Source organism: Ranitomeya imitator, chromosome 6, assembly GCF_032444005.1.
Source record: "Ranitomeya imitator isolate aRanImi1 chromosome 6, aRanImi1.pri, whole genome shotgun sequence".
Classification (NCBI taxonomy): domain Eukaryota; kingdom Metazoa; phylum Chordata; class Amphibia; order Anura; family Dendrobatidae; genus Ranitomeya; species Ranitomeya imitator.
Window position 1 is genome coordinate 242,423,980 of NC_091287.1, and position 25,068 is coordinate 242,449,047.

General features: G+C 42.1%; 1 protein-coding gene across 1 annotated transcript in view; it reads left to right on the forward strand.

Moving 5' to 3' along the window:
- LOC138643350 (NFX1-type zinc finger-containing protein 1-like) overlaps positions 1-24,612 on the forward strand; it is a 245,980-nt gene extending 221,368 nt beyond the window's left edge. Inside the window, exons 15-17 of the mRNA XM_069732272.1 lie at positions 280-390; positions 19,099-19,194; positions 21,554-24,612. Coding sequence (XP_069588373.1) covers positions 280-390; positions 19,099-19,194; positions 21,554-23,818 — 2,472 coding nt within the window. The 3' untranslated portion in view covers positions 23,819-24,612. The remainder of the gene's footprint in view (positions 1-279; positions 391-19,098; positions 19,195-21,553) is intronic.
- The last annotated feature ends 456 nt before the right edge of the window (positions 24,613-25,068 follow it).

Below are 25,068 nucleotides of genomic sequence, written 5' to 3' on the forward strand. Positions count from 1 at the left end.
CTCTGCCCACACCAGTCATTGACAGCTTTTTTTGTATACTGTGCTTAGACAGCAAGCTGCGAATCAGTGATGAGGGTTATCTAGAGGGCTGCATGGCAACAGGTTTCCTATAGTAATAAATAATTGTTTCATCAGTAGCCAGAATCATAAAACTGCAGCAAACAGACCAGTAAGTGACAAATCACCGGAATCGGGATTTCTGTACATTATGCTGCTTTTCAATTAGGTGGTAATAACTTGGTGAAAGATTCCCTTTTAATATGACAATCTCTTTTTCAGCTTCGTCCAAGTACTACAGTATATGAACTGGCAAAAAACTTTAATTTTGAAGTATCAATGTTTGAAAGACTGATCAGAATGAAAATTCCATATGTGCGCTTGGACTATCAGGTAAGAGTTTACATTGGAGACTGCATTTAAGGTGTTTTAAAGGGATCATGTCACTATACCTGGTTTGTTTTCCTCAAGCAAAAAACATTGGAGCATATTGCAAGTATGCTATTTTACATTGTCTTACACATTGCAAGGGTAGTCGTTTACTGTATATTGATGAACACTGCAGTACGCTAGTATGAAGAATCTTTGACAATGTAATGGTGGGGAAATGTTAATATCTTTAGGAAGCTCCACTTCACCTTTACTTAAATTAACTCTTCATAGTAGGACTTTACACTGGGGGTTGTAGATGACAGTACGCCCAGTTCTTACAACTGGTCCAGTCTGTTGTCCCAGAAGTCCATGGGATTGGGATTTGGGGTATCTGCCTGAGAAAAGACATAGTCAAAGCACAACTGAACCTGACTGTTGAAACAGTGCATCTCTGTTTGCTGAAGTGCATCCTTGTTTTCTGATTTTCTGAAATGCATCTGGTTATCGAAATAGCAGATAAAACATCTGGTCCATCATGTCAAATATACTGTAGCTGCTGCCCAGGCTACTTGTAATATCCCTAACTCTGGCACAGATAGAGGTGCGTTGTGTCGGCAGGGATCACAGAGGGGTCTGCTAGTTAGTCATGCTGATGGCTGGTGTCTATTTACCAAATGTTTTGCAGAGGAGGTAACACAGCCAATTTGGGCTACTTTTTGGAAGCCAGAAAAGAATCCTCCATTTTGCTTTTATTGCGAGGATGCAAAAGTGTGGCTATCCAATAGTTATCCCCATACTTGATGTTAACAATGTACATGTAATCAAACAATCATTCCAGCATACAGCTTCCACTAGCGAGGGCCCCTGTTGGTTCATTTTCATCACCCTGCTCCAACAGTTGGCTGTCATGGTCAGCATCGTTGTCAACAAAATGTTCACTCTGTCAACCTCGAACTATGCCTGTGCCAAGCTTATGTCCCTTTCAATGTCAACCTGCTGCTGCTCCTCATCTTTCATATCCTGCCGCATGTAACATGGACCTTGAGGGTCACTATCAGACACCGGGTTGTTATTAATTGGGGCAAATTGCTGTTCTTCCTTCATCCTCTTTTGCACTCTGGTAAGTGTTTCCAGAATAAATATAAGGGGGATGACATTGTTGATTCCACACGTGTCCCTACTGACAAATTTTGTCACCTTTTTGAAGAGCTTCAGTAGGTGACGTATGTTCCTCTTGCACTGTCAATGTTGGATCTTATAGGAACTCATGCCTCAGTTTGTCTGCTGTATTTAATCCAACACCACTTTATACTACTGATACCAACACTGCAATTTATGTAATGTTTAAGTCTAACAAGTTTCAACATTGCAAACCATATGGTGGCCTGGCAGCAAGTTTTGTTTTTTCAAAGCCAGGAGGGTGTGCTTTGCCGCATAACATTGTTTGAAATGACCTGATGCTTTCCTGGCCATAGACACCACCTTGCCAAGCAAGTAATTTTAACTCCTTCACGACCTTGCCCTTTTCCGTTTTTGCGTTCTCGTTTTTCACTTCCCTCCTTCCCAGAGCCATAACTTTTTTATTTTTCCGTCAATATGGCCATGTGAGGGCTTATTTTTTGTTGGACAAGTTCCACTTTGGAACGACATCATTAGTTTTAGCATGTCGTGTACTAGAAAACGGGAAAAAAATTCCAAGTGCGATGAAATTGCAAAAAAAGTGCCATCCCACCCTTGTTTTTTGTTTGGCTTTTTGCTAGGTTCACTAAATGCTAAAACTGACCTGCCATTTTGATTCTCCAGGTCATTATGAGTTCATAGACACCAAACATGCCTAGGTCACGCTTTATCTAAGTGGTAATTTTTTTTTACAAACTTTGCTAAAAAAATAAATAAATAAATTGTGCAATTTTCCAATACCCGTAGCGTCCCCATTTTTCGTGATCTGGGGCCAGGGGAGGGCTTATTTTTTGCGTGCCGAGATGATGTTTTTAATTATACCATTTTAGTGCAGATATGTTGTTTTGATCGCCCGTTATTGCATTTTAATGCAATGTCGTGGTGACTAAAAAAACGTAATTCTGGAGTTTCAAATTTTTTTCTCACTACGCTGTTTAGCATTCATGTTCATCCTTTTTTTTATTGATAGATCGGGTGATTCTGAACGCGGCGATACCAAATAGGTGTAGGTTTGATTTTTTTTTTTGTTTGTTTTATTTTGAATGGGGCGAAAGGGGGGTGATTTAAACTTTTATATTTTTTTTATTTTTTTTTCATTTTTTATAAACTTTTTTTTTAACATTTGCCATGCTTCAATAGCCTCCATGGGAGGCTAGAAGCTGGCACAACTCGATCGGCTCAGCTACATGGGAGCGATCATCAGATCGCTCCTATGTAGCTGAATTCCTGCATTGCTATGAGCGCCGACCACAGGGTGGCGCTCATAGCAATCCGGCATCAGCAACCATAGAGGTCTCAAGGACCTCTATGGTTACTATGCAGATGCATCACTGACCCCCGATCATGTGACGGGGGTCGGCAATGCGCTGATGTCCGGCCCGATGGCCGGAAACGCGACGGTTAAATGCCGCTGTCAGCATTTGACAGTGGCATTTAACTAGTTAATAACGGCGGGTGAATCGCGATTTCAAAACAGCTGACATGTCCCAGCTTTGAGGTGGGCTCAGCGCCGGAGCCCACATCAAAGCAGGGGATCCGACTTCCGCAGTAATAGTAAGGCAGGGGTCGTGAAGGAAATGTTGCACAATGAAATTTAGGACAAGGGTCATGAATGTAGAGTGAGTTACTTTGCCTAAGGCCGGCATCACACTACCGTGTTTTACGGACGTAAGAAAGGTGCTGAAAATACGGATTGCATACGGTACAATGCTTCTCTATGCCCCAGCTCCTATCAGCCGTATTTTACTGATCCGTATGGTGGTGGGAGACTCACTACTGAGAGGCACAGAAGCAGCCATCTGCAGACCGGACATAACTGCAAGAGAAGTATGCTGCCTTCCAGGTGCGATGATCAAGGATGTGACTGATAGGATACCAAAGCTCTTCAGCTCCAAGGACGTCCACCCATTTCTTCTGATACATGTTGGCACCAATGACACGGCAAGGAAGGACCTACCGACAATCTGCAAAGACCTTGAAGAGTTGGGGAAGAAAGTAAAGGAACTGGATGCACAGGTAGTTTTTTCTTCTATCCTTCCAGTAGACGGGCATGGCACCAGGAGATGGAACAGGATCCTTGATGCAAACAACTGGCTAAGACGATGGTGCAGACAACAAGGATTCGGATTCCTGGACCACGGTGTGAATTACTGGTACGATGGACTCCTCGCCCGAGACGGACTACACCTCAACAAACCTGGGAAACACACATTCGCCAGAAGACTCGCTACACTCATCAGGAGGGCGTTAAACTAGAAGAAGAGGGGACGGGAAGAAAAACATTAGACTTGAACAAAGAAGACCCAGGAAAACATACTCAGATGGGAGGTAAGAACATTTCTAAAACAATCCACAGCGAGGAGATTGGAACAAAACAAAATCCTCTAAACTGCATGCTCGCAAACGCCAGAAGCCTGACAAACAAGATGGAAGAACTAGAAGCAGAAATATCTACAGGTAACTTTGACATAGTGGGAATAACCGAGACATGGTTAGATGAAAGCTATGACTGGGCAGTTAACTTACAGGGTTACAGTCTGTTTAGAAAGGATCGTAAAAATCGGAGAGGAGGAGGGGTTTGTCTCTATGTAAAGTCTTGTCTAAAGTCCACTTTAAGGGAGGATATTAGCGAAGGAAATGAGGATGTCGAGTCCATATGGGTCGAAATTCATGGAGGGAAAAATGGTAACAAAATTCTCATTGGGGTCTGTTACAAACCCCCAAATATAACAGAAACCATGGAAAGTCTACTTCTAAAGCAGATAGATGAAGCTGCAAACCATAATGAGGTCCTGGTTATGGGGGACTTTAACTACCCGGATATTAACTGGGAAACAGAAACCTGTGAAACCCATAAAGGCAACAGGTTTCTGCTAATAACCAAGAAAAATTATCTTTCACAATTGGTGCAGAATCCAACCAGAGGAGCAGCACTTTTAGACCTAATACTATCTAATAGACCTGACAGAATAACAAATCTGCAGGTGGTTGGGCATCTAGGAAATAGCGACCACAATATTGTGCAGTTTCACCTGTCTTTCACTAGGGGGACTTGTCAGGGAGTCACAAAAACACTGAACTTTAGGAAGGCAAAGTTTGACCAGCTTAGCGATGCCCTTAATCTGGTAGACTGGGACAATATCCTCAGAAATAAGAATACAGATAATAAATGGGAAATGTTTAAGAACATCCTAAATAGGCAGTGTAAGCGGTTTATACCTTGTGGGAATAAAAGGACTAGAAATAGGAAAAACCCAATGTGGCTAAACAAAGAAGTAAGACAGGCAATTAACAGTAAAAAGAAAGCATTTGCACTACTAAAGCAGAATGGCACCATTGAAGCTCTAAAAAACTATAGGGAGAAAAATACTTTATCTAAAAAACTAATTAAAGCTGCCAAAAAGGAAACAGAGAAGCACATTGCTAAGGAGAGTAAAACTAATCCCAAACTGTTCTTCAACTATATCAATAGTAAAAGAATAAAAACTGAAAATGTAGGCCCCTTAAAAAATAGTGAGGAAAGAATGGTTGTAGATGACGAGGAAAAAGCTAACATATTAAACACCTTCTTCTCCACGGTATTCACGGTGGAAAATGAAATGCTAGGTGAAATCCCAAGAAACAATGAAAACCCTATATTAAGGGTCACCAATCTAACCCAAGAAGAGGTGCGAAACCGGCTAAATAAGATTAAAATAGATAAATCTCCGGGTCCGGATGGCATACACCCACGAGTACTAAGAGAACTAAGTAATGTAATAGATAAACCATTATTTCTTATTTTTAGGGACTCTATAGCGACAGGGTCTGTTCCGCAGGACTGGCGCATAGCAAATGTGGTGCCAATATTCAAAAAGGGCTCTAAAAGTGAACCTGGAAATTATAGGCCAGTAAGTCTAACCTCTATTGTTGGTAAAATATTTGAAGGGTTTCTGAGGGATGTTATTCTGGATTACCTCAATGAGAATAACTGTTTAACTCCATATCAGCATGGGTTTATGAGAAATCGCTCCTGTCAAACCAATCTAATCAGTTTTTATGAAGAGGTAAGCTATAGGCTGGACCACGGTGAGTCATTGGACGTGGTATATCTCGATTTTTTCCAAAGCGTTTGATACCGTGCCGCACAAGAGGTTGGTACACAAAATGAGAATGCTTGGTCTGGGGGAAAATGTGTGTAAATGGGTTAGTAACTGGCTTAGTGATAGAAAGCAGAGGGTGGTTATAAATGGTATAGTCTCTAACTGGGTCGCTGTGACCAGTGGGGTACCGCAGGGGTCAGTATTGGGACCTGTTCTCTTCAACATATTCATTAATGATCTGGTAGAAGGTTTACACAGTAAAATATCAATATTTGCAGATGATACAAAACTATGTAAAGCAGTTAATACAAGAGAAGATAGTATTCTGCTACAGATGGATCTGGATAAGTTGGAAACTTGGGCTGAAAGGTGGCAGATGAGGTTTAACAATGATAAATGTAAGGTTATACACATGGGAAGAAGGAATCAATATCACCATTACACACTGAATGGGAAACCACTGGGTAAATCTGACAGGGAGAAGGACTTGGGGATCCTAGTTAATGATAAACTTACCTGGAGCATACAGCGCGAGATAGCAAAAGCCGACAATTGAATTACCGGCTATTAAGCTATCTCCTTCCTAAACCCGACATGATATGAGACATGGTTTACATATAGTAAACCATGTCATATCCCCATTGTTTTTGCATATTCAACACTACTAATGTTAGTAGTGTGTATGTACAAAATTTGGGTGCTCTAGCTCTTAAATTAAAGGGTTATATGGCGGAAAAAATTGGCGTGGGCTCCTGCGCAATTTTCTCCGCCAGAGTAGTAAAGCCAGTGACTGAGGGCAGATATTAATAGCCTGGAGAGGGTCCATGGTTATTGCCCCCCCCCCCCCTGGCTAAAAACATCTGCACCCAGCCACCCCAGAAAAGGCACATCTGGAAGATGCGCCTATTCTGGCACTTGGCCACTCTCTTCCCATTCCCGTGTAGCTGTGGGATATGGGGTAATGAAGGGTTAATGTCACCTTGCTATTGTAAGGTGACATTAAGCCAGATTAATAATGGAGAGGCGTCAATTATGACACCTATCCATTATTAATCCAATAGTCTGAAATGGTTAAAAACCACACACATTATTAAAAAGTCTTTTAATGAAATAAAAACACAGGTTGTTGGAATATTTTATTATCCTGGTAATCCACCTGAAGACCCTCGCTCTGTAACAAAGGAAAAATAAAAAATCAACAATATCTCATACCTTCCGATGATCTGTCATGTCCCACGATGTAAATCCATCTGAAGGGGTTACATTTTTTTTACAGGCAAGAGCTCTGCTATAATGCAGCTGTGCTCCTGCCTGTAAAACCCCAGCGAATGAATGTAAAGTAGGTCAATGACCTGTAGTTACCTTCATTCGCGGTGATGCGCCCTCTGCTGGTTGTCCTCATATGAACTCGAGCCTGGGAACTTTTCTGATTTTTTTTTCCCACGCTCGAGGGACATCCAGCAGAGGGCGCATCACCGCGAGTGCACATACAGCAGCAAAACACAAATAAATAGAATTAAAGTAAGTGCATCTCAGTGATTATGCTGCCACAATGCAGATAGCACCAGAGACCAGATAATCTAAGACCTGTCATAGGGTATTCCCTTAAAGTATCCTAGTTACATTGCAAGTCAAAGACAATAATACTATTGTATCCATTAGTGCTTTCCCATGATATAAGTAAAGATATGCCAAGGAGCCAGGCACGATCCCTGATGCGCGTTTAGAAGTGATGAGCAAATATACTCATTACTCGAGATTTCCCGAGCACGCTCGGATGTCCTCCGAGTATTCTTTAGTGCTCGGAAATGTAGTTTTTATTGCCGCATGACAGGCTGTATGGACGCATCATGCAGCCAGCCATCTAGATATAGTAGAGCTGGACCCATCGTGAGACAAATGGATTAAAAGCATCTCTGCGGAAAGGTGAAGAATACTGTTGTTTGTTTTTTTTACCTTGTTTGCATTTGACAAGGGCATCGGGGGAATGGGTGAGGTTGTAAGTATGGTTTAATTAAGAATAATAAAGGAGTCTGTGTCATTCTTTCAATTAAAGGACTTTTTTCTGGGTATCTGTGTTTTCTTATCTAGGTTAGTAATGGGGGCGTCTTATTGACGCCTCTCTATTACTAACCTCTGGGTTTGATGTCACCTGACAATACAAAGGTGACATCAACCCCCGCAACTATCACCCCACTTGCCAGCGCTACAGGGCAAGTGGGAAGAGCGAGGCTAAGTGCCAGAATTGGCGCATCTTGGAGATGCGTCTTTTCTGGGATGGCTGAGAGCTGATGTTTTTAACCTGGGGGACAGTATCCATGGCTTCCTAGGCTATTAATATCAGCCCGTAGCTGTCTGTATAGCCTTTACTGGTTATTAATTACTGGTTATTAATTATAGGGGGGACCCTACATCAATTTTTTTTAAGGTCCCCCATTTTATTAGCCAGTAGAGGCTAATTATACAGCTGTGAGCTGATATTAATAGCCTGGGAAGCTTCATGGGTATTACCCCCTTCCCAGGCTATAAACATCTACCCCCAGCTGTCGACTTTCCCTCTGCAGGTTACGAAAATTGCGCTGGAGCCCACGCCATTTTTTCCAAAAAATATTTTATTAAATACATGTACAGTAAGATGCACACACACTATACTAATTGTATTTGTTACTGACATCTGTATATCTACCTATTCTATTTGTAATTACTGTATGTAATCCATTTCTTCTATCCTGTCATCTACTGCAGTGATTTTACAGATCAAGGCAGAAGAATTACCGGCTTTTCTTCTATCTATCTTTTGTAATATAAATATATATATATATATACCGTAGTCTACGGTAGTGTGACGCGGGCCTTAGGGTTTCTGTAGATGGAGTCCACATAACTACTCTAGGGAAATCTTCACTCCATGAGGCAAATAGCACTCCATCCCTCTCGAGCCTAGCCATATGGCTAAACAGTACTGTGCAGTCATATATAGGTTATTTCTACATTCAGCAGAAATTGTGGGACAAATTTCGGTACCATTTTTACCCATTTCCTCTTGTGAAAATGTAAAATGAGTGGCAAAAACAAAATTATGGTGGTAAAAATGTAATTATTTTTTCTTCACTGCCTAAAGTTATAAAATTCTGTGACACACCCTTGATGTCAATATGATCACTGCACCTCCTAAATTAATTCAATGAGAGATCTAGTTTGTAAAATGGGGTAACTTATGAGGGATTCTGCTGTTCTGGCACCTCAGGGGCTCTTCCAGTGGGTCATGGCACCTGCAAATCATAACAGTAAAATAATCACTATAATATGGCACTCCTTCCCTTCTGAGCTTTGCACTGCGCCTGAAAGTATTTTCCAATTGGCGCAATCAGTAGAACTTTTTACAACAAACTGAGGTTCATTTTTTCCTATTAGCCCTTAGAAAAATAAAAAACGTGTGGCTAAAAAAAAACATTTCAGTGGTAAAAATGTAATTATTCTTTCTTCACCGTAAAGTTCTTGTACAATTTGTCCTGAGTACACCGATACCCCATATGTGGGGGTAAACCACTGTTTGGGCACATGGCAAAGCTCGGAAGGGAAGGAGCGCTATTTCACGTTTCAATGCAAAATTGACTGAAATTGAGATGGGACGTGTTATGAAAGGTAATTCAGAACCACAATGGACATAGAGGTCAGCGCACATACAGTGACCTGACAATAACCCAAAAAACAAGAACGAGCTCTGAGACGTGGGAACTCTGTTGACCGCAATCCCTGATCCTAACCAACCACACTAGAGGCAGCCGTGGATTGCGCCTAACGCTGCCTATGCAACTCGGCATGGCCTGAGAAACTAGCTAGCCTGAAGATAGAAAATAAGCCTACCTTGCCTGAGAGAAATACCCCAAAGGAAAAGGCAGCCCCCACATATAATGACTGTGAGTAAAGATGAAAAGACAAACGTAGAGATGAAATAGATTTAGCAAAGTGAGGCCCAACTTTCTGAACAGAGCGAGGATAGGAAAGGTAACTTTGCGGTCAACACAAAACCCTACAAAAACCACGCAAAGGGGGCAAAAAGACCCTCCGTATCGAACTAACGGCACGGAGGTACACCCTCTGCGTCCCAGAGCTTCCAGCAAGCAGAAAAAACAAATTGACAAGCTGGACAGAAAAAAACAGCAAACAAATAGCAAAGAGGAACTTAGCTATGCAGAGCAGCAAGCCACAGGAACGATCCAGGAGGAAACAGGTCCAACACTAGAACATTGACTGGAGGCTAGGATCAAAGCACCAGGTGGAGTTAAATAGAGAAGCACCTAACGACCTCACCACATCACCTGAGGAAGGAAACTCAGAAGCCGCAGTACCTCTTTCCTCCACCAGCGGAAGCTCACAGAGAGAACCAGCCGAAGTATCACTTGTGACCACAGGAGGGAGCTCTGCCACAGAATTCACAACAGTACCCCCCCCCCTTGAGGAGGGGTCACCGAACCCTCACCAGAGCTTCCAGGACGACCAGGATGAGCCATATGAAAGGCACGAACAAGATCGGGAGCATGGACATCAGAGGCAAAAACCCAGGAATTATCTTCCTGAGCATAACCCTTCCATTTAACCAGATACTGGAGTTTCCGTCTTGAAACACGAGAATCCAAAATCTTCTCCACAATATACTCCAATTCCCCCTCCACCAAAACCGGGGCAGGAGGTTCAACAGATGGAACCATAGGTGCCACGTATCTCCGCAACAATGACCTATGGAATACGTTATGTATGGAAAAAGAATCTGGAAGGGTCAGACGAAAAGACACAGGATTAAGAACCTCAGAAATCCTATACGGACCAATAAAACGAGGTTTAAACTTAGGAGAGGAAACCTTCATAGGAATGTGACAAGAAGATAACCAAACCAGATCCCCAACACGAAGTCGGGGACCCACATGGCGTCTGCGATTAGCGAAATGTTGAGCCTTCTCCTGGGACAAGGTCAAATTGTCCACTACCTGGGTCCAAATCTGCTGCAACCTGTCCACCACAGTATCCACACCAGGACAGTCCGAAGACTCAACCTGTCCTGAAGAGAAACGAGGATGGAACCCAGAATTGCAGAAAAACGGCGAAACCAAGGTAGCCGAGCTGGCCCGATTATTAAGGGCGAACTGAGCCAAAGGCAAAAAGGACACCCAGTCATCCTGATCAGCAGAAACAAAGCATCTCAGATATGTTTCCAAGGTCTGATTGGTTCGTTCGGTCTGGCCATTAGTCTGAGGATGGAAAGCCGAGGAAAAAGACAAGTCAATGCCCATCCTACCACAAAAGGCTCGCCAAAACCTCGAAACAAACTGGGAACCTCTGTCAGAAACAATATTCTCTGGAATGCCATGCAAACGAACCACATGCTGGAAGAACAAAGGCACCAAATCAGAGGAGGAAGGCAATTTAGACAAGGGTACCAAATGGACCATCTTAGAGAAGCGATCAAAGACCACCCAAATGATTGACATCTTTTGAGAGACGGGAAGATCTGAAATAAAATCCATAGAGATATGTGTCCAAGGCCTCTTCGGGACCGGCAAGGGCAAAAGCAACCCACTGGCACGAGAACAGCAGGGCTTAGCCCGAGCACAAATCCCACAGGACTGCACAAAAGTACGCGCATCCCGCGACAGAGATGGCCACCAGAAGGATCTAGCCACTAACTCTCTGGTACCAAAGATTCCAGGATGACCAGCCAACACCGAACAATGAACCTCAGAGATAACTTTATTCGTCCACCTATCAGGGACAAACAGTTTCTCCGCTGGGCAACGATCAGGTTTATTAGCCTGAAATTTTTGCAGCACCCGCTGCAAATCAGGGGAGATGGCAGACACAATTACTCCCTCTTTGAGGATACCCGCCGGCTCAGATACACCCGGAGAGTCGGGCACAAAACTCCTAGACAGAGCATCCGCCTTCACATTTTTAGAGCCCGGAAGGTATGAAATCACAAAGTCAAAACGGGCAAAAAACAATGACCAACGAGCTTGTCTAGGGTTCAACCGCTTGGCGGACTCGAGATAAGTCAAGTTCTTATGATCAGTCAAGACCACCACGTGATGCTTAGCTCCTTCAAGCCAATGACGCCATTCCTCGAATGCCCACTTCATGGCCAGCAACTCTCGATTGCCCACATCATAATTACGCTCAGCAGGCGAAAACTTCCTGGAAAAGAAGGTGCATGGTTTCATCACCGAGCAATCAGAACTTCTCTGCGACAAAACAGCCCCTGCTCCAATCTCAGAAGCATCAACCTCGACCTGGAACGGAAGCGAAACATCTGGTTGACACAACACAGGGGCAGAAGAAAAACGACGCTTCAACTCTTGAAAAGCTTCCACCGCAGCAGAAGACCAATTGACCAAATCAGCACCCTTCTTGGTCAAATCGGTCAATGGTTTAGCAATACTAGAAAAATTGCAGATGAAGCGACGATAAAAATTAGCAAAGCCCAGGAACTTTTGCAGACTTTTCAGAGATGTCGGCTGAGTCCAATTATGGATGGCTTGGACTTTAACAGGATCCATCTCGATAGTAGAAGGGGAAAAGATGAACCCCAAAAATGAAACCTTCTGAACACCAAAGAGACACTTTGATCCCTTCACAAACAAAGAATTAGCACGCAGGACCTGAAACACCGTTCTGACCTGCTTCACATGAGACTCCCAATCATCCGAGAAGATCAAAATATCATCTAAGTACACAATCAGGAATTTATCCAGGTACTCTCGGAAGATGTCATGCATAAAGGACTGAAACACTGCTGGAGCATTGGCTAGTCCGAATGGCATTACTAGATACTCAAAATGGCCCTCGGGCGTATTAAATGCAGTTTTCCACTCATCGCCTCGCTTAATACGCACAAGATTATACGCACCACGAAGATCTATCTTAGTGAACCAACTAGCCCCCTTAATCCGAGCAAACAAATCAGATAACAATGGCAAGGGGTACTGAAATTTAACCGTGATCTTATTTAAAAGGCGGTAATCTATACAAGGTCTCAGTGAACCATCCTTCTTGGCTACAAAAAAGAACCCTGCTCCCAATGGCAACGATGACGGGCGAATATGCCCCTTCTCCAAAGACTCCTTCACATAACTCCGCATAGCAGCGTGCTCAGGCACAGATAAATTAAACAGTCGACCTTTAGGGAATTTACTACCAGGAATCAAATCGATAGCACAATCACAATCCCTATGCGGAGGTAGGGTATCGGACTTGGGCTCATCAAATAAATCCCGGTAATCAGACAAGAACTCAGGAACCTCAGAAGGGGTGGATGACGAAATAGTCAGAAATGGGACATCACCATGTACCCCCTGACAACCCCAGCTGGACACAGACATGGATTTCCAATCTAAAACTGGATTATGGACTTGTAGCCATGGCAACCCCAACACGACCACATCATGCAGATTATGCAACACCAGAAAGCGAATAACCTCCTGATGTGCAGGAGCCATGCACATGGTCAGCTGGGTCCACTACTGAGGCTTATTCTTGGCCAAAGGCGTAGCATCAATTCCTCTCAATGGAATAGGACACTGCAAGGGCTCCAAGAAAAACCCACATCGCCTAGCATACTCCAAGTCCATCAAATTCAGGGCAGCGCCTGAATCCACAAATGCCATGACAGAATACGATGACAAAGAGCAGATCAAGGTAACAGACAGAAGAAATTTTGACTGTACCATACCAATGGTGGCAGACCTAGCGAACCGCTTATTGCGCTTAGGACAATCAGAGATAGCATGAGTGGAATCACCACAGTAGAAACACAGCCCATTCAGACGTCTGTGTTCTTGCCGTTCAACTCTGGTCAAAGTCCTATCGCACTGCATAGGCTCAGGTTTAAGCTCAGGTAATACCGCCAAATGGTGCACAGATTTACGCTCGCGCAAGCGTCGACCGATCTGAATGGCCAAAGACATAGACTCATTCAGAACAGCAGGCATAGGAAATCCCACCATAACATCCTTAAGGGCTTCAGAGAGACCTTTTCTGAAAATAGCTGCGAGCGCACTTTCATTCCACTGAGTGAGTACGGACCACTTTCTAAATTTCTGACAATATACCTCTATTTCATCCTGACCCTGCCACAGAGCCAGCAAATTCTTCTCTGCCTGATCCACAGAATTAGGCTCATCGTACAGCAATCCGAGCACCAGGAAAAATGCATCGATATTACTTAATGCAGGATCCCCTGGCGCAAGGGAAAATGCCCAGTCCTGAGGATCGCCACGCAAAAAAGAAATAACGATCCTAACTTGTTGAACTGGGTCACCAGAGGATCGAGGTTTCAAAGCCAGAAATAGTTTACAATTATTTTTGAAACTCAGAAATTTAGTTCTATCTCCAAAAAACAAATCAGGAATAGGGATTCTCGGTTCTAACATAGAATTCTGAACCACAAAGTCTTGAATACTTTGTACTCTTGCCGTGAGCTGATCCACACATGAAGACAGACCTTTAATGTCCATTGCTACACCTGTGTCCTGAACCACCCAAATGTCTAGTGGGGAAAAAAAGGCAAAACAGTGCAAAGAAAAAAAAATGGTCTCAGAACTTCTTTTTTCCCTCTATTGAGAATCATTAGTACATTGGCCTCCAGTACTGCTATGAAAGGTAATTCAGAACCACAATGGACATAGAGGTCAGCGCACATACAGTGACCTGACAATAACCCAAAAAACAAGAACGAGCTCTGAGACATGGGAACTCTGTTGACCTCAATCCCTGATCCTAACCAACCACACTAGAGGCAGCCGTGGATTGCGCCTAACGCTGCCTATGCAACTCGGCACGGCCTGAGAAACTAGCTAGCCTGAAGATAGAAAATAAGCCTACCTTGCCTCAGAGAAATACCCCAAAGGAAAAGGCAGCCCCCACATATAATGACTGTGAGTAAAGATGAAAAGACAAACGTAGAGATGAAATAGATTTAGCAAAGTGAGGCCCAACTTGCTGAACAGAGCGAGGATAGGAAAGGTAACTTTGCGGTCAACACAAAACCCTACAAACAACCACGCAAAGGGGGCAAAAAGACCCTCCGTACCGAACTAACGGCACGGAAGTAAACCCTCTGCGTCCCAGAGCTTCCAGCAAGCAGAAAAAACAAATTGACAAGCTGGACAGAAAAAAACAGCAAACAAATAGCAAAGAGGAACTTAGCTATGCAGAGCAGCAAGCCACAGGAACGATCCAGGAGGAAACAGGTCCAACACTAGAACATTGACTGGAGGCCAGGATCAAAGCACCAGGTGGAGTTAAATAGAGAAGCACCTAACGACCTCACCACATCACCTGAGGAAGGAAACTCAGAAGCCGCAGTACCACTTTCCTCCACCAATGGAAGCTCACAGAGAGAACCAGCCGAAGTACCTCTTGTGACCACAGGAGGGAGCTCTGCCACAGAATTCACAACAGGGACGCCATGTTGCGTTTGGAGAGCCCCTCATGTGCCTAAACATTGAAACCCCCCACAAGTGACACCATTTTGGAAAGTAGACCCCCTAAGGAACTTATCTAGATGTGTGGTGAGCACTTTGACCAACCAAGTGCTTCACAGAAGTTTATAATGCAGAGCAGTGAAAATAAATATTTTTTTTTTCTCACAAAAATGATTTTTTAACCCCCAGTTTTGCATTTTCCCAAGGGTAACAAGAGAAATTGGACAACAGAATTTGTTGTCCAATTTGTCCTGAGCACGCTGATACCCCATATGTGGGGGGGGGGAACCACCGATTGGGTGCATGGCAGAGCTCGGAAGGGAAGGAGCGCCATTTGGAATGCATACTTAGATGGATTGGTCTGCAGGCGTCACGTTGCATTTGCAGAGCCCCTGATGTACCTAAACAGTAGAAACTCCCCACAAGTGACCCCATATTGGAAACTAGACCCCCCAAGGGACTTATCTAGATGTGTTGTGAGAACTTTGAACCCCCAAGTATTTTACTACAGTTTATAACGCAGAGCCGTGAAAATAAAAAATCATTTTTATCCTACAAAAATGGTTTTTTAGCACCCCCATTTTTTTCCCCATGGGTAACAAGAGAAGTTGGACCCCAGAAGTTGTTAACCAATTTGTCCTGAGTACGCTGATACCCCATATGTTGGGGTAAACCCCTGTTTGGACGCACGGAAGAGCTCGGAAGGGAAGGAGCACTGTTTTACTTTTTCAACACAGAATTGGTTGGAATTGAGATCGGATGCCATGTCGCGTTTGGAGAGCCCTGAATTGCCTAAACAGTGGAAACCCCCAATTTTAACTGAAACCCTAATCCAAACACACCCCTAACCCTAATCCCAACCACACCCCTAACCCCAATCCGCCCCTAACCCTAATCCCAACCTTAACCGTAACCACACCCCTTACCTTGACACACCCCTAGCCCTAATCCCAACCGTAAATGTAATCCAAACCCTAACCCTAGCCCCAACCCTAACCCTAGCCCTAACCCTAATGGGAAAATGGAAATAAATATATATTTTTAATTTTTTTTATTTTTTCCTAACTAAGGGGGTGATGAAGGGGGTTTGATTTACTTTTATAGCGGGTTTTTTTATCAGATTTTTATGACTGGCAGCCGTCACACTAAAAGACGCTTTTTATTTCAAAAAAAAATTTTTGCGTTACCACATTTTGAGAGCTATAATTTTTCCATATTTGAGTCCACAGAGTCATGTGAGGTCTTGCTTTTTGCAGGACGAGTTGTCGTTTTTATTGGTAACATTTTCGGGCACGTGACATTTTTTGATCTCTTTTTATTCCGATTTTTGTGGCAGTATGACCAAAAAACAGCTATTCATGAATTTCTTTTGGGGGAACGTTTATACCGTTCCGCGTTTGGTAAAATGCAATTTTATTCTTCAAGGTCAGTACGATTACAGAGATACCTCATTTTTATCATTTTTTTTAAAGTTTTGGCGCTTTTATACTATAAAAACTATTTTATAGAAAAAATAATTATTTTTGCATCGCTTTATTCTGAGGACTATAACTTTTTTATTTTTTCGCTGATGATGCTGCATGGTGGCTCTTTTTTTGCGGGACAAGATGACTTTTTCAGCAGTACCATGGTTATTTATATCAGTCTTTTTTATCGCGAGCTATTCCACTTTTTGTTCGGCGGTATGATAATAAAGCATTGTTTTTTGCCTTGTTTTTGTTTGTTTTTTACTGTGTTCACTGAAGGGGTTACGTAGTGGGACAGTTTTATAGGTCGGGTCGTTACAGACATGGCATTACTAATTATGTGTACTTTTATTTTTTTTATTTAGATAAATGTATTTATGGGAATAATATATATTTTTTCTTTATTTAGGAATTTATTTTTTTTCACACAACTAAATATTTTTTTTTACTTTATAACATTTCCCCGGGGAGGCATCATGTTATAAGGTCAGATTTCTGATCTGACACTTTGCTGTGCACTCTGTCAGATCAGCAATCTGACGTGCACTGCTGCAGGCTTGCCAGCCCCTGCTCTGAGCAGGCGCTTGGTAAGCCACCTCCCTGCAGGACCCGGATACAGCCCCACGGCCATTTTGGATCCGGGACCTGCTGGGAGAAGAAGGTAGGAGACCCTCGGAGCAACGCGATCACATCGCGTTGCTCCGAGGGTCTCAGGGAAGCATGCAGGGATCCCCCTCCCTGCGTGATGCTTCCCTATGCCGCCGGAACACTGCAATCATGTTTGACCTATATCACAAAAGGATTGATCACATAGTATAAAAAGAAGTGACCTAGACCATGGTACTGGTAAAAACTAACAATTTATTAGAAAATAATACAATATAAAAACAGGGTATAACTTATAAAGAAGAAAGGTACTGGACCATTTAAATGAGGGACAAAAAAGCCATAGGCTACACCCAAATTGTAGGCCGAAACAGCATACAGGCATAATCAATACACCTTAGGAAAATATACCATGTATACATAATAACCTGTAATGAGAAAACCATCTGCTCAAACTGTACTCATGTTGTCCATGCTATTCATAGGTAGACTGCGCTCATCCTCTAATATGGCACATGATAATCTACAACAGGCACTATGTGTTGTACTACAGTGGGTAAATTACCTTGAAATCGGCCACATGGGTGAATGCCCCGGCGTCCCTCTGCCCCGACGCGCGTTTCGCACTGCTTCTTCGGGAGGCGTTGGGCAGAGGGACGCCGGGGCATTCACCCATGTGGCCGATTTCAAGGCTGGTCCGTGACCGCTCCTGGCACATAGTGCCCGATGTCAGCTGCGATAGTCAGCTGACACCCGGCAGCGATCAGCTGCGCTCCCCCCGTGAACGCGGCCGATCGCTATGACGTACTATCCCGTCCCTGGGAATTAAGTCCCAGTTCACCTTGACGGGATAGTACGTAAAATGGTATTAAGGGGTTAAATGGGATGCCAACAATTTTGACCACGTGTGAATATTATACTGCTCTCAGATTAAAAAGCACACATGTCGTGACAGATTCCCTTTAAGCCATTGATATCTACAGTAGTTCTTTTTGCTGATGTCATGCCCAAAGCCACTTCCAAATAATAGCACTTGCAAAGTTGATCAGGCCATATGTAGTAGATCACAAGTTTGACTTGTGACTTCCTATTAGCATGCCATGTTAAAAGTCACTGAGCTTTTTAGTCCTGTTAAATATGCTTATTTTGCACATTTATTTAATCAGGACTCTTTACCAGATGCGTTACTCTTAAAGAAAAATATCTTGATAGTTTCATAAAAAATTTAGTGGTTTGTTGGATTGTCCTCAGAAAAACCACATTGCAGCAAAACATAAAATAATTAAAATAGTTACGAACAGATTGTCCATTTGTTCCTCATCTTTCCTGGGATGGAAAAAAAGGTCTGTCTATCATGGAATAGAAGTTATCATGGCCACCAGTTGTTCATTCCTTCTGTTAGTTGTCTGAAGTCCATGGAGAATGATGGAGAAGTAGGCAGGAGGTGACAGTGCCCACCCTTCTGTGAGTCTCGATTATATGTCCCACAGACCACGTGTTCTCTCTATATGGTGTTAACTTATACTCTGAGCTACATATACAGAAATAGCTTTTTGTACAGTCAGCGAGAGACAATGTGCTCAGTACAGAATTGAGAATAAGAATAATTCAATTAATAATTAATACTTAACAAGTCCCCATGCTAGTACCAATATTTGCCTATTAAGATTGCATAACTGTGTGTGTGTGTGTGATTAATTTTATTTACTTATTTCCAATAAGTTTCACTAAAACACCTCATTATGCTCCTAGGAAGGGAGATTTCAATTTGAGTATTGGACATTTAAAAAATATATAACATTGCAAATGGCTTATTAAAACCATTGCACTAGCTTTGTGATGGAGTGTATCTACCTGTGAACTTTATTATTTAATAGTGCATGATCTTTCACTGACACTAATATGCCCTCTCATTTTCAGCATCGCATGAGACCAGAAATTGCTCAGTTGCTAACGCCTCACATCTATGACAAGCTGGAGAACCATGCTTCAGTGCTTACCTATGAAAGCATAAAGGTAGGGTGATAGAAATGGTAGAGCATTAGGTATATAGAAACCTCATAATTCGTTTACTAAAGTCATAAGTTAGACATATGGTTAAAGAGAACCTGTCAGCAGGATTTTGCTATGTAATGAGTGTTTAAAGTTTTGCTGTAATCATGTCTTCGTGCATCGGGTGGGCTATGGGGTGGAACTATGATCAGTCTCTTTTCTTGGTGCTCTGGCTCCTCCTTCTGCCTCCTGTTTGAATGACAGGTTACTATCTGCCTCCTATTTTAAATATCGTGCCTGCGCACTTCTTTGTTATGGCTCAAAAAAAAATTAGGTCTCCCACAAAATGGCGCTGGTGCATGCGCAGTCGCATCTAAAGGTGTATACTATTTCTCAATCTGCTCTTTTGACGCTCACCCATAGTCCCACCCCATAGCCGGCCCCAATTCATGAAGACATGATTACAGCAAAACTTTACAAGAAGCACAAAACGTATTTCTTCACCTTAGGTATCATTTTAATCAGTATTACAGCATTAATATGACCCTGCTGTAGCTTACATATCAAAATCCTGCTGACAGGTTTATTATTTTTTTTACACATTAGATTGACTTGTGTCTAATCTGTACAGCCAAGTTTAGAATTTTTTTGGCAATTTTAAATTTTTTACCTATCTTATATGTTTTTATAAATTTACCCAGTACTTCCTTGCGAAAGCCAATTAATCTATTACATAGAAGTAATTTGTTATGTTTTTACTGAAACGCTAAGTGCCAGGGTAACATTAACATATAAATTGGATGAATGCTCTCTGATTTTATATCGGATAGCACTCGGACCAATGATCAATTCACTGGGGCAGTACTGATGACTGATTTTTTTTTTTCTCTGTCAGAATCTCTCTGTGAATAAAATCACAGCATGCTGTAATTTTGCTCCAAAATCGGAACACACTCCCCATTCAAGTCTATAGGTGCGGATTTTCGATTTTAGCAGGCTCACACATTGGAGAGGATGGCGAAATTTTGTTCTCCATCTAGTCCTCATGGTGTGCTCCAATTCTTGCACCGGAAAGAATCAGATCACGCTATGCTTACACTCCTAGCAAACTCACATCAGAGTGTCATTATCATCTCCGAATATCTTGGAGAAGACAATCTATGGTCATGTGACCCTGCGCTAATACTAGGATTGGTACTGATATACTAACAAATTATTCTTGATAGAAAGCATTATGGTATAGGCTTGCACGTATCTCCACAGATATAGTCTTCCAATGACAATGTCACTTTGTTTTGATAAAAATTACAGTTTGTAAAACGTTGTAGGACATGTAAAGTCATAGTCAAAAGTTTTGAGACTGAAACAGATTATGGTTTTCATTTGTTAGTAAACCCATTCCTTTGTATGAAATGCAATCCCACCACTGAATGGTCTCATTATGCTTTATTGTTGGGATGACACAGGATGTAATACTCCTCTTTTGTTCTCTAATCATTCTTCCAGATGGACCAATCAATTTGATGGGGGTTTCATCAGAGAAAACAGTTTCACATCAGTCCTTTGCAGCTTAGTTTCTTAACTTTATCCAAAGTTATTTTCTTTAATGAAGCCCCCTTCAGACTATTTGGGACATCTGGAAGAATGATTGTCCCGAGAAGAAAAGGCCTACTATGAAATCTGTGTCATGCCAACAGTAAATCATCCTGAGACCATTCATGTGTGAGGTTGCATTTCATCCTAGGGAGTGGGCTCACAATTTTGCCTAAGAACACTGCAATGATTAAAGAATGGTATCTAAACATCCTCCAAGATTAAATTTCTGACAGCGATGAATTAGCAATTCGGTGATGAAGAATGCTTTTTCCCAGCATAATAGAGCACCATGTCACAAATCAAAAGTGATAACTATGTGGCTTGGTGAACAAAACGCTGACATTTTGGGGCCTTAGCCAGGAAAATCTCTAGATCTCAATCTCTTGAGAACTGCTTGTCAATTTTCAAAAATTGGTTAACAAACAAAAACTCAGAAATAGTGATAAATTCCAAGCACTGATTAGGCAAGAATGGGTTGACTTTAGACAGGATTTGGGCTCAGAAGGTGATATCCAGCATGCAAGGGTGAATTGCAAAAGTATTGAAAAATGAAGGTCAGCACAGTAAATATTGAGTCTTTGCATAAACCTGATATTTTTGTCAGTAAAAGTTTAAAAACTTAAGAAGTGCGGTACTTTTAACTAGTACCCACAGAAAGATCGGACAACAAGATCTAAAAATATTTACACAAATTTTAGTTTTCACTAAGGTTACTGCTTCAGTCTCACGACTTTTGGACACCACTGTCTGTCATTATAATCTACTCCTCTCTGATTTTCTCTGCTAGGGAGTTTGTCACAGCCTCTTCTTTGTGGACCACAACCACCTTGAGGAACATATTAAGGAAGGCAAGAGTCATCAGAATGTCCATGAAGCTGCATTTGTGAAGTCACTTTGCTTCTATTTCATACAACAAGGCTACTCTCCATCACAGATAACAATACTCACTACTTATTCTGGACAGCTTCATTGTTTGCAGAAAATGATGCCCAAAGCTCAGTTTCAGGGTGTCAGGGTATGTGTGGTTGATAAATACCAAGGAGAGGAAAATGAAATTATCATCCTCTCTCTGGTAAGAAGTAACTTGTTTGGCAATGTTGGTTTTCTTAAAATTCCAAACCGGGTATGTGTTGCCTTATCAAGAGCCAAGAAAGGATTATTTTGCATAGGGAATATGGAGTTATTATCAAAAGTTCCCCTTTGGAGTGCAATTAATGATGTATTACAAGAAAAGGGTCTTATTGGTAAAGAGTTAAAGCTCCAGTGTGTCAACCATTCTAATGCAGCAACTTATGTATCTAAATCCTCAGACTTTGCTGATGTTCCTGAGGGTGGATGCAAGATTCCTTGTGTATTCAGATTGAACTGTGGCCATGTTTGCCCTCTTTTATGTCACCCTTATGATCAGCAACATGAAAATGTTGTATGCAGAAAGCCTTGTCCAAAAAGTCTCTGTGAAAATAGACACAAGTGCAAAAGGTTGTGCAGTGAACCTTGTGGTAAATGTGAAGAGGTTGTTCCAAAACAGATTCCTTTATGTGGACACATTCAGGATGTTCCATGTTCAATGGATCCAGAAAAATTCTGTTGCAAAGAGCCATGTATTAAGGCATTACAGTGTGGTCACAAATGTGTCCGATTATGTAGTCAGGTCTGTACAAAAAAATGTCCTGAAAAGGTAAGCGTTACACTGATATGTGGTCACACTGTTAAAACATTGTGTCACATGAAGAAAGGAGCAGAGTTGACTGGCACCACATTAAAATGTCATGTGAATTGTGGAGAAAAATTAGATTGTGGACACAATTGCCCTGCAAGTTGCAACACCTGTGTTACACGAGGCTTTCACTTGACATGTGGAAAGGCTTGTGGAATTCTACTTTACTGTTCACATAAGTGTGAAGAAAAGTGTAACGCTCGGTGCTTTTGTAACCGTTCTTGTGAAAATTCATGTTTTCATGGAAAATGCCTTCAGAAATGCAGTGAACCATGTGCTCCTTGCACAAAACCTTGTGGGTGGAGGTGCAAGCATAAAATGTGTTCAAAACTTTGTTGGGAACCTTGTGACAGAGAGGCTTGTGATGAACCTTGCAGGAAAAATCTTAAATGTGGCCACCCATGCATTGGATTTTGCGGAGAGCCATGCCCCAAGAAATGCAGAGTTTGTGATGCTGATGAAGTACAAGAATTGATCTTTGGAAATGAAGCAAAACCTGATGCCCGCTTTGTTCAACTTATGGATTGTCCACATTTTTTTGAAGAGACACATTTATCAGAATGGATGGTTAGGAAAGACCGAGACCAAGTTATTAAACTGAAGTCTTGTCCGAAATGTCTGAAACCCATAAGAAAAAGTTTACGATATGGCAATTTGATCAAGCAAAAATTGTCTGACTTAGAGAAAGTTAAAGAAAGGATCAGTTATAAATGGATAAATCATTTGGAAATGTTCCTCAGTGAAAATGACACTGAATTGTGTAACTTTCCACAGCTAGATAAGACAGTGCAACAGTTGCAAGAAGGCAACCTAACTCTACGTTCACTGATGTTAGTAGGTGAGAAAATAACATTCTGGCAAAAACTTGGTGCAATACAAAATAGAGTAAAAAAGAGCCGTAGAGTTCTGATTAGAATACTGAATGATATTCCTATTGTTTCTCAAGCTATTGATAATGCTACAAGCAAGTACGACATTTCAGAGAAATACTATGAACTATTCCGAATGGCTTTAGAAGTAGAGGTGACATTCATTGAGCAGAATATACCAGAGAGATCTACTCACAAAATAAAATCACTGATTAATGAGATGTACTCAGAAGAACGCACCGTGCATTTGGATGAATTACATGCCCACCTACAGAAGCTTCCAGTACCTATGGATCTCATCAATGTAGTAAAGGACAAAACAGTCATATATGACACAGAGCTGCTGAGGCAAGATCTCTGGCACAGGTGTGAAGCAGGACACATCTATACTACCAGTGTAGATGAAAAAGGGAGTCTCTGCTGTCCACAGTGTAGTGTCAGTGATGAAGGTGGAGATGAAGATTAGCTGTTCTTTCAAGCAAAAGTCATGCAAAAATGCATGTAATTAAAGAGTTTCGTTTCTATGATTTCTAACGAAAATAAAATTTAAAAATATAAATATTATATATAGGCACAGAATAATTTAAGTTTATAGGGACTGAACACAATCATATTATTTCAGATATCTCATGTTTTTAGTTTCATATTGTAAACCACAGAGTTTAGGTTTACACTTAAGGGTCTTTCCTACCTCCATAAATGAATATTGTTGGATAATACTAGTAAAACCAAGCACTTTTGTATTTCACTGCTTATGAAAATTTGAGATATAAACACCTTTTTTAAATTTACAGTTCACTGCCTAGGAGACCGACCACTGCTGCTCTCTAGCTTTTAAGCACTGTGCTGAAGCTGGTTGGAATTAGAATTTAACAATGCACTCGAGGAATCCCGCTCAGCTCCAAAACAGTGCTTACAAGGTCAATAGAAAAGAACATGTAAACATGAGCATGTTCTGTGTAGAGAAAGTGTTAATATCTCAAGAACTGCTGAAAAATTAAGTTAGTATATTGAAAATTACTTGTATTCACAAGCACTATCTAAAAATACACATTGAAGCCAGTCTCACACCTCCAGATAATTCCGGTACCGGAAAAATCGGACCGCAATTGTCCGTGTGTCTGTGAGCTCATGGAGGCCATCCGTGTGGCACACGTGTGCCGTCCGTGTGCCGACTGGGTACCACATCGAGCGTGCAGGAGACAGCGCTAGAGATAAGCGTTGTCCCCTGCATCTGGTGCTGAAGCCGCCATTCATATCTTCTCTCCAGCAGCGTTGCTAGTGAGAAGATATGAAAAATCCTTTTTTTTTTTTTTTCGTGTTTAAAATAAAGATCTTTGTCCCCACACCCTCTCACCCCCTGTGCGCCCCCCCTGCTGTTAATAAAATACTCACCCGGCTCCCTCGCAGGGTCCTGTCCGCGCCGCACCTTCTCCTGTATGAGCGGTCACGTGGTGCTGCCCATTACAGTGATGAATATGCGGCTCCACCCCAATGGGAGGTGGGGCCGCATATTCATGACTGTAATCGGCGGCACCACGTGACCGCTCATACAGGAGAAGGTGCGGCGAGGACAGGACGCTGCGAGGGAGCCGGGTGAGTATTTTACTAACAGCAGAGGGGCGCACAGGGGGTGGGAGGGGGATGGGGACAGGGATCTTTATTTTAAACACAAAAAAAAAGGATTTTTCATATCTTCTCGCCAGCAATGCTGCT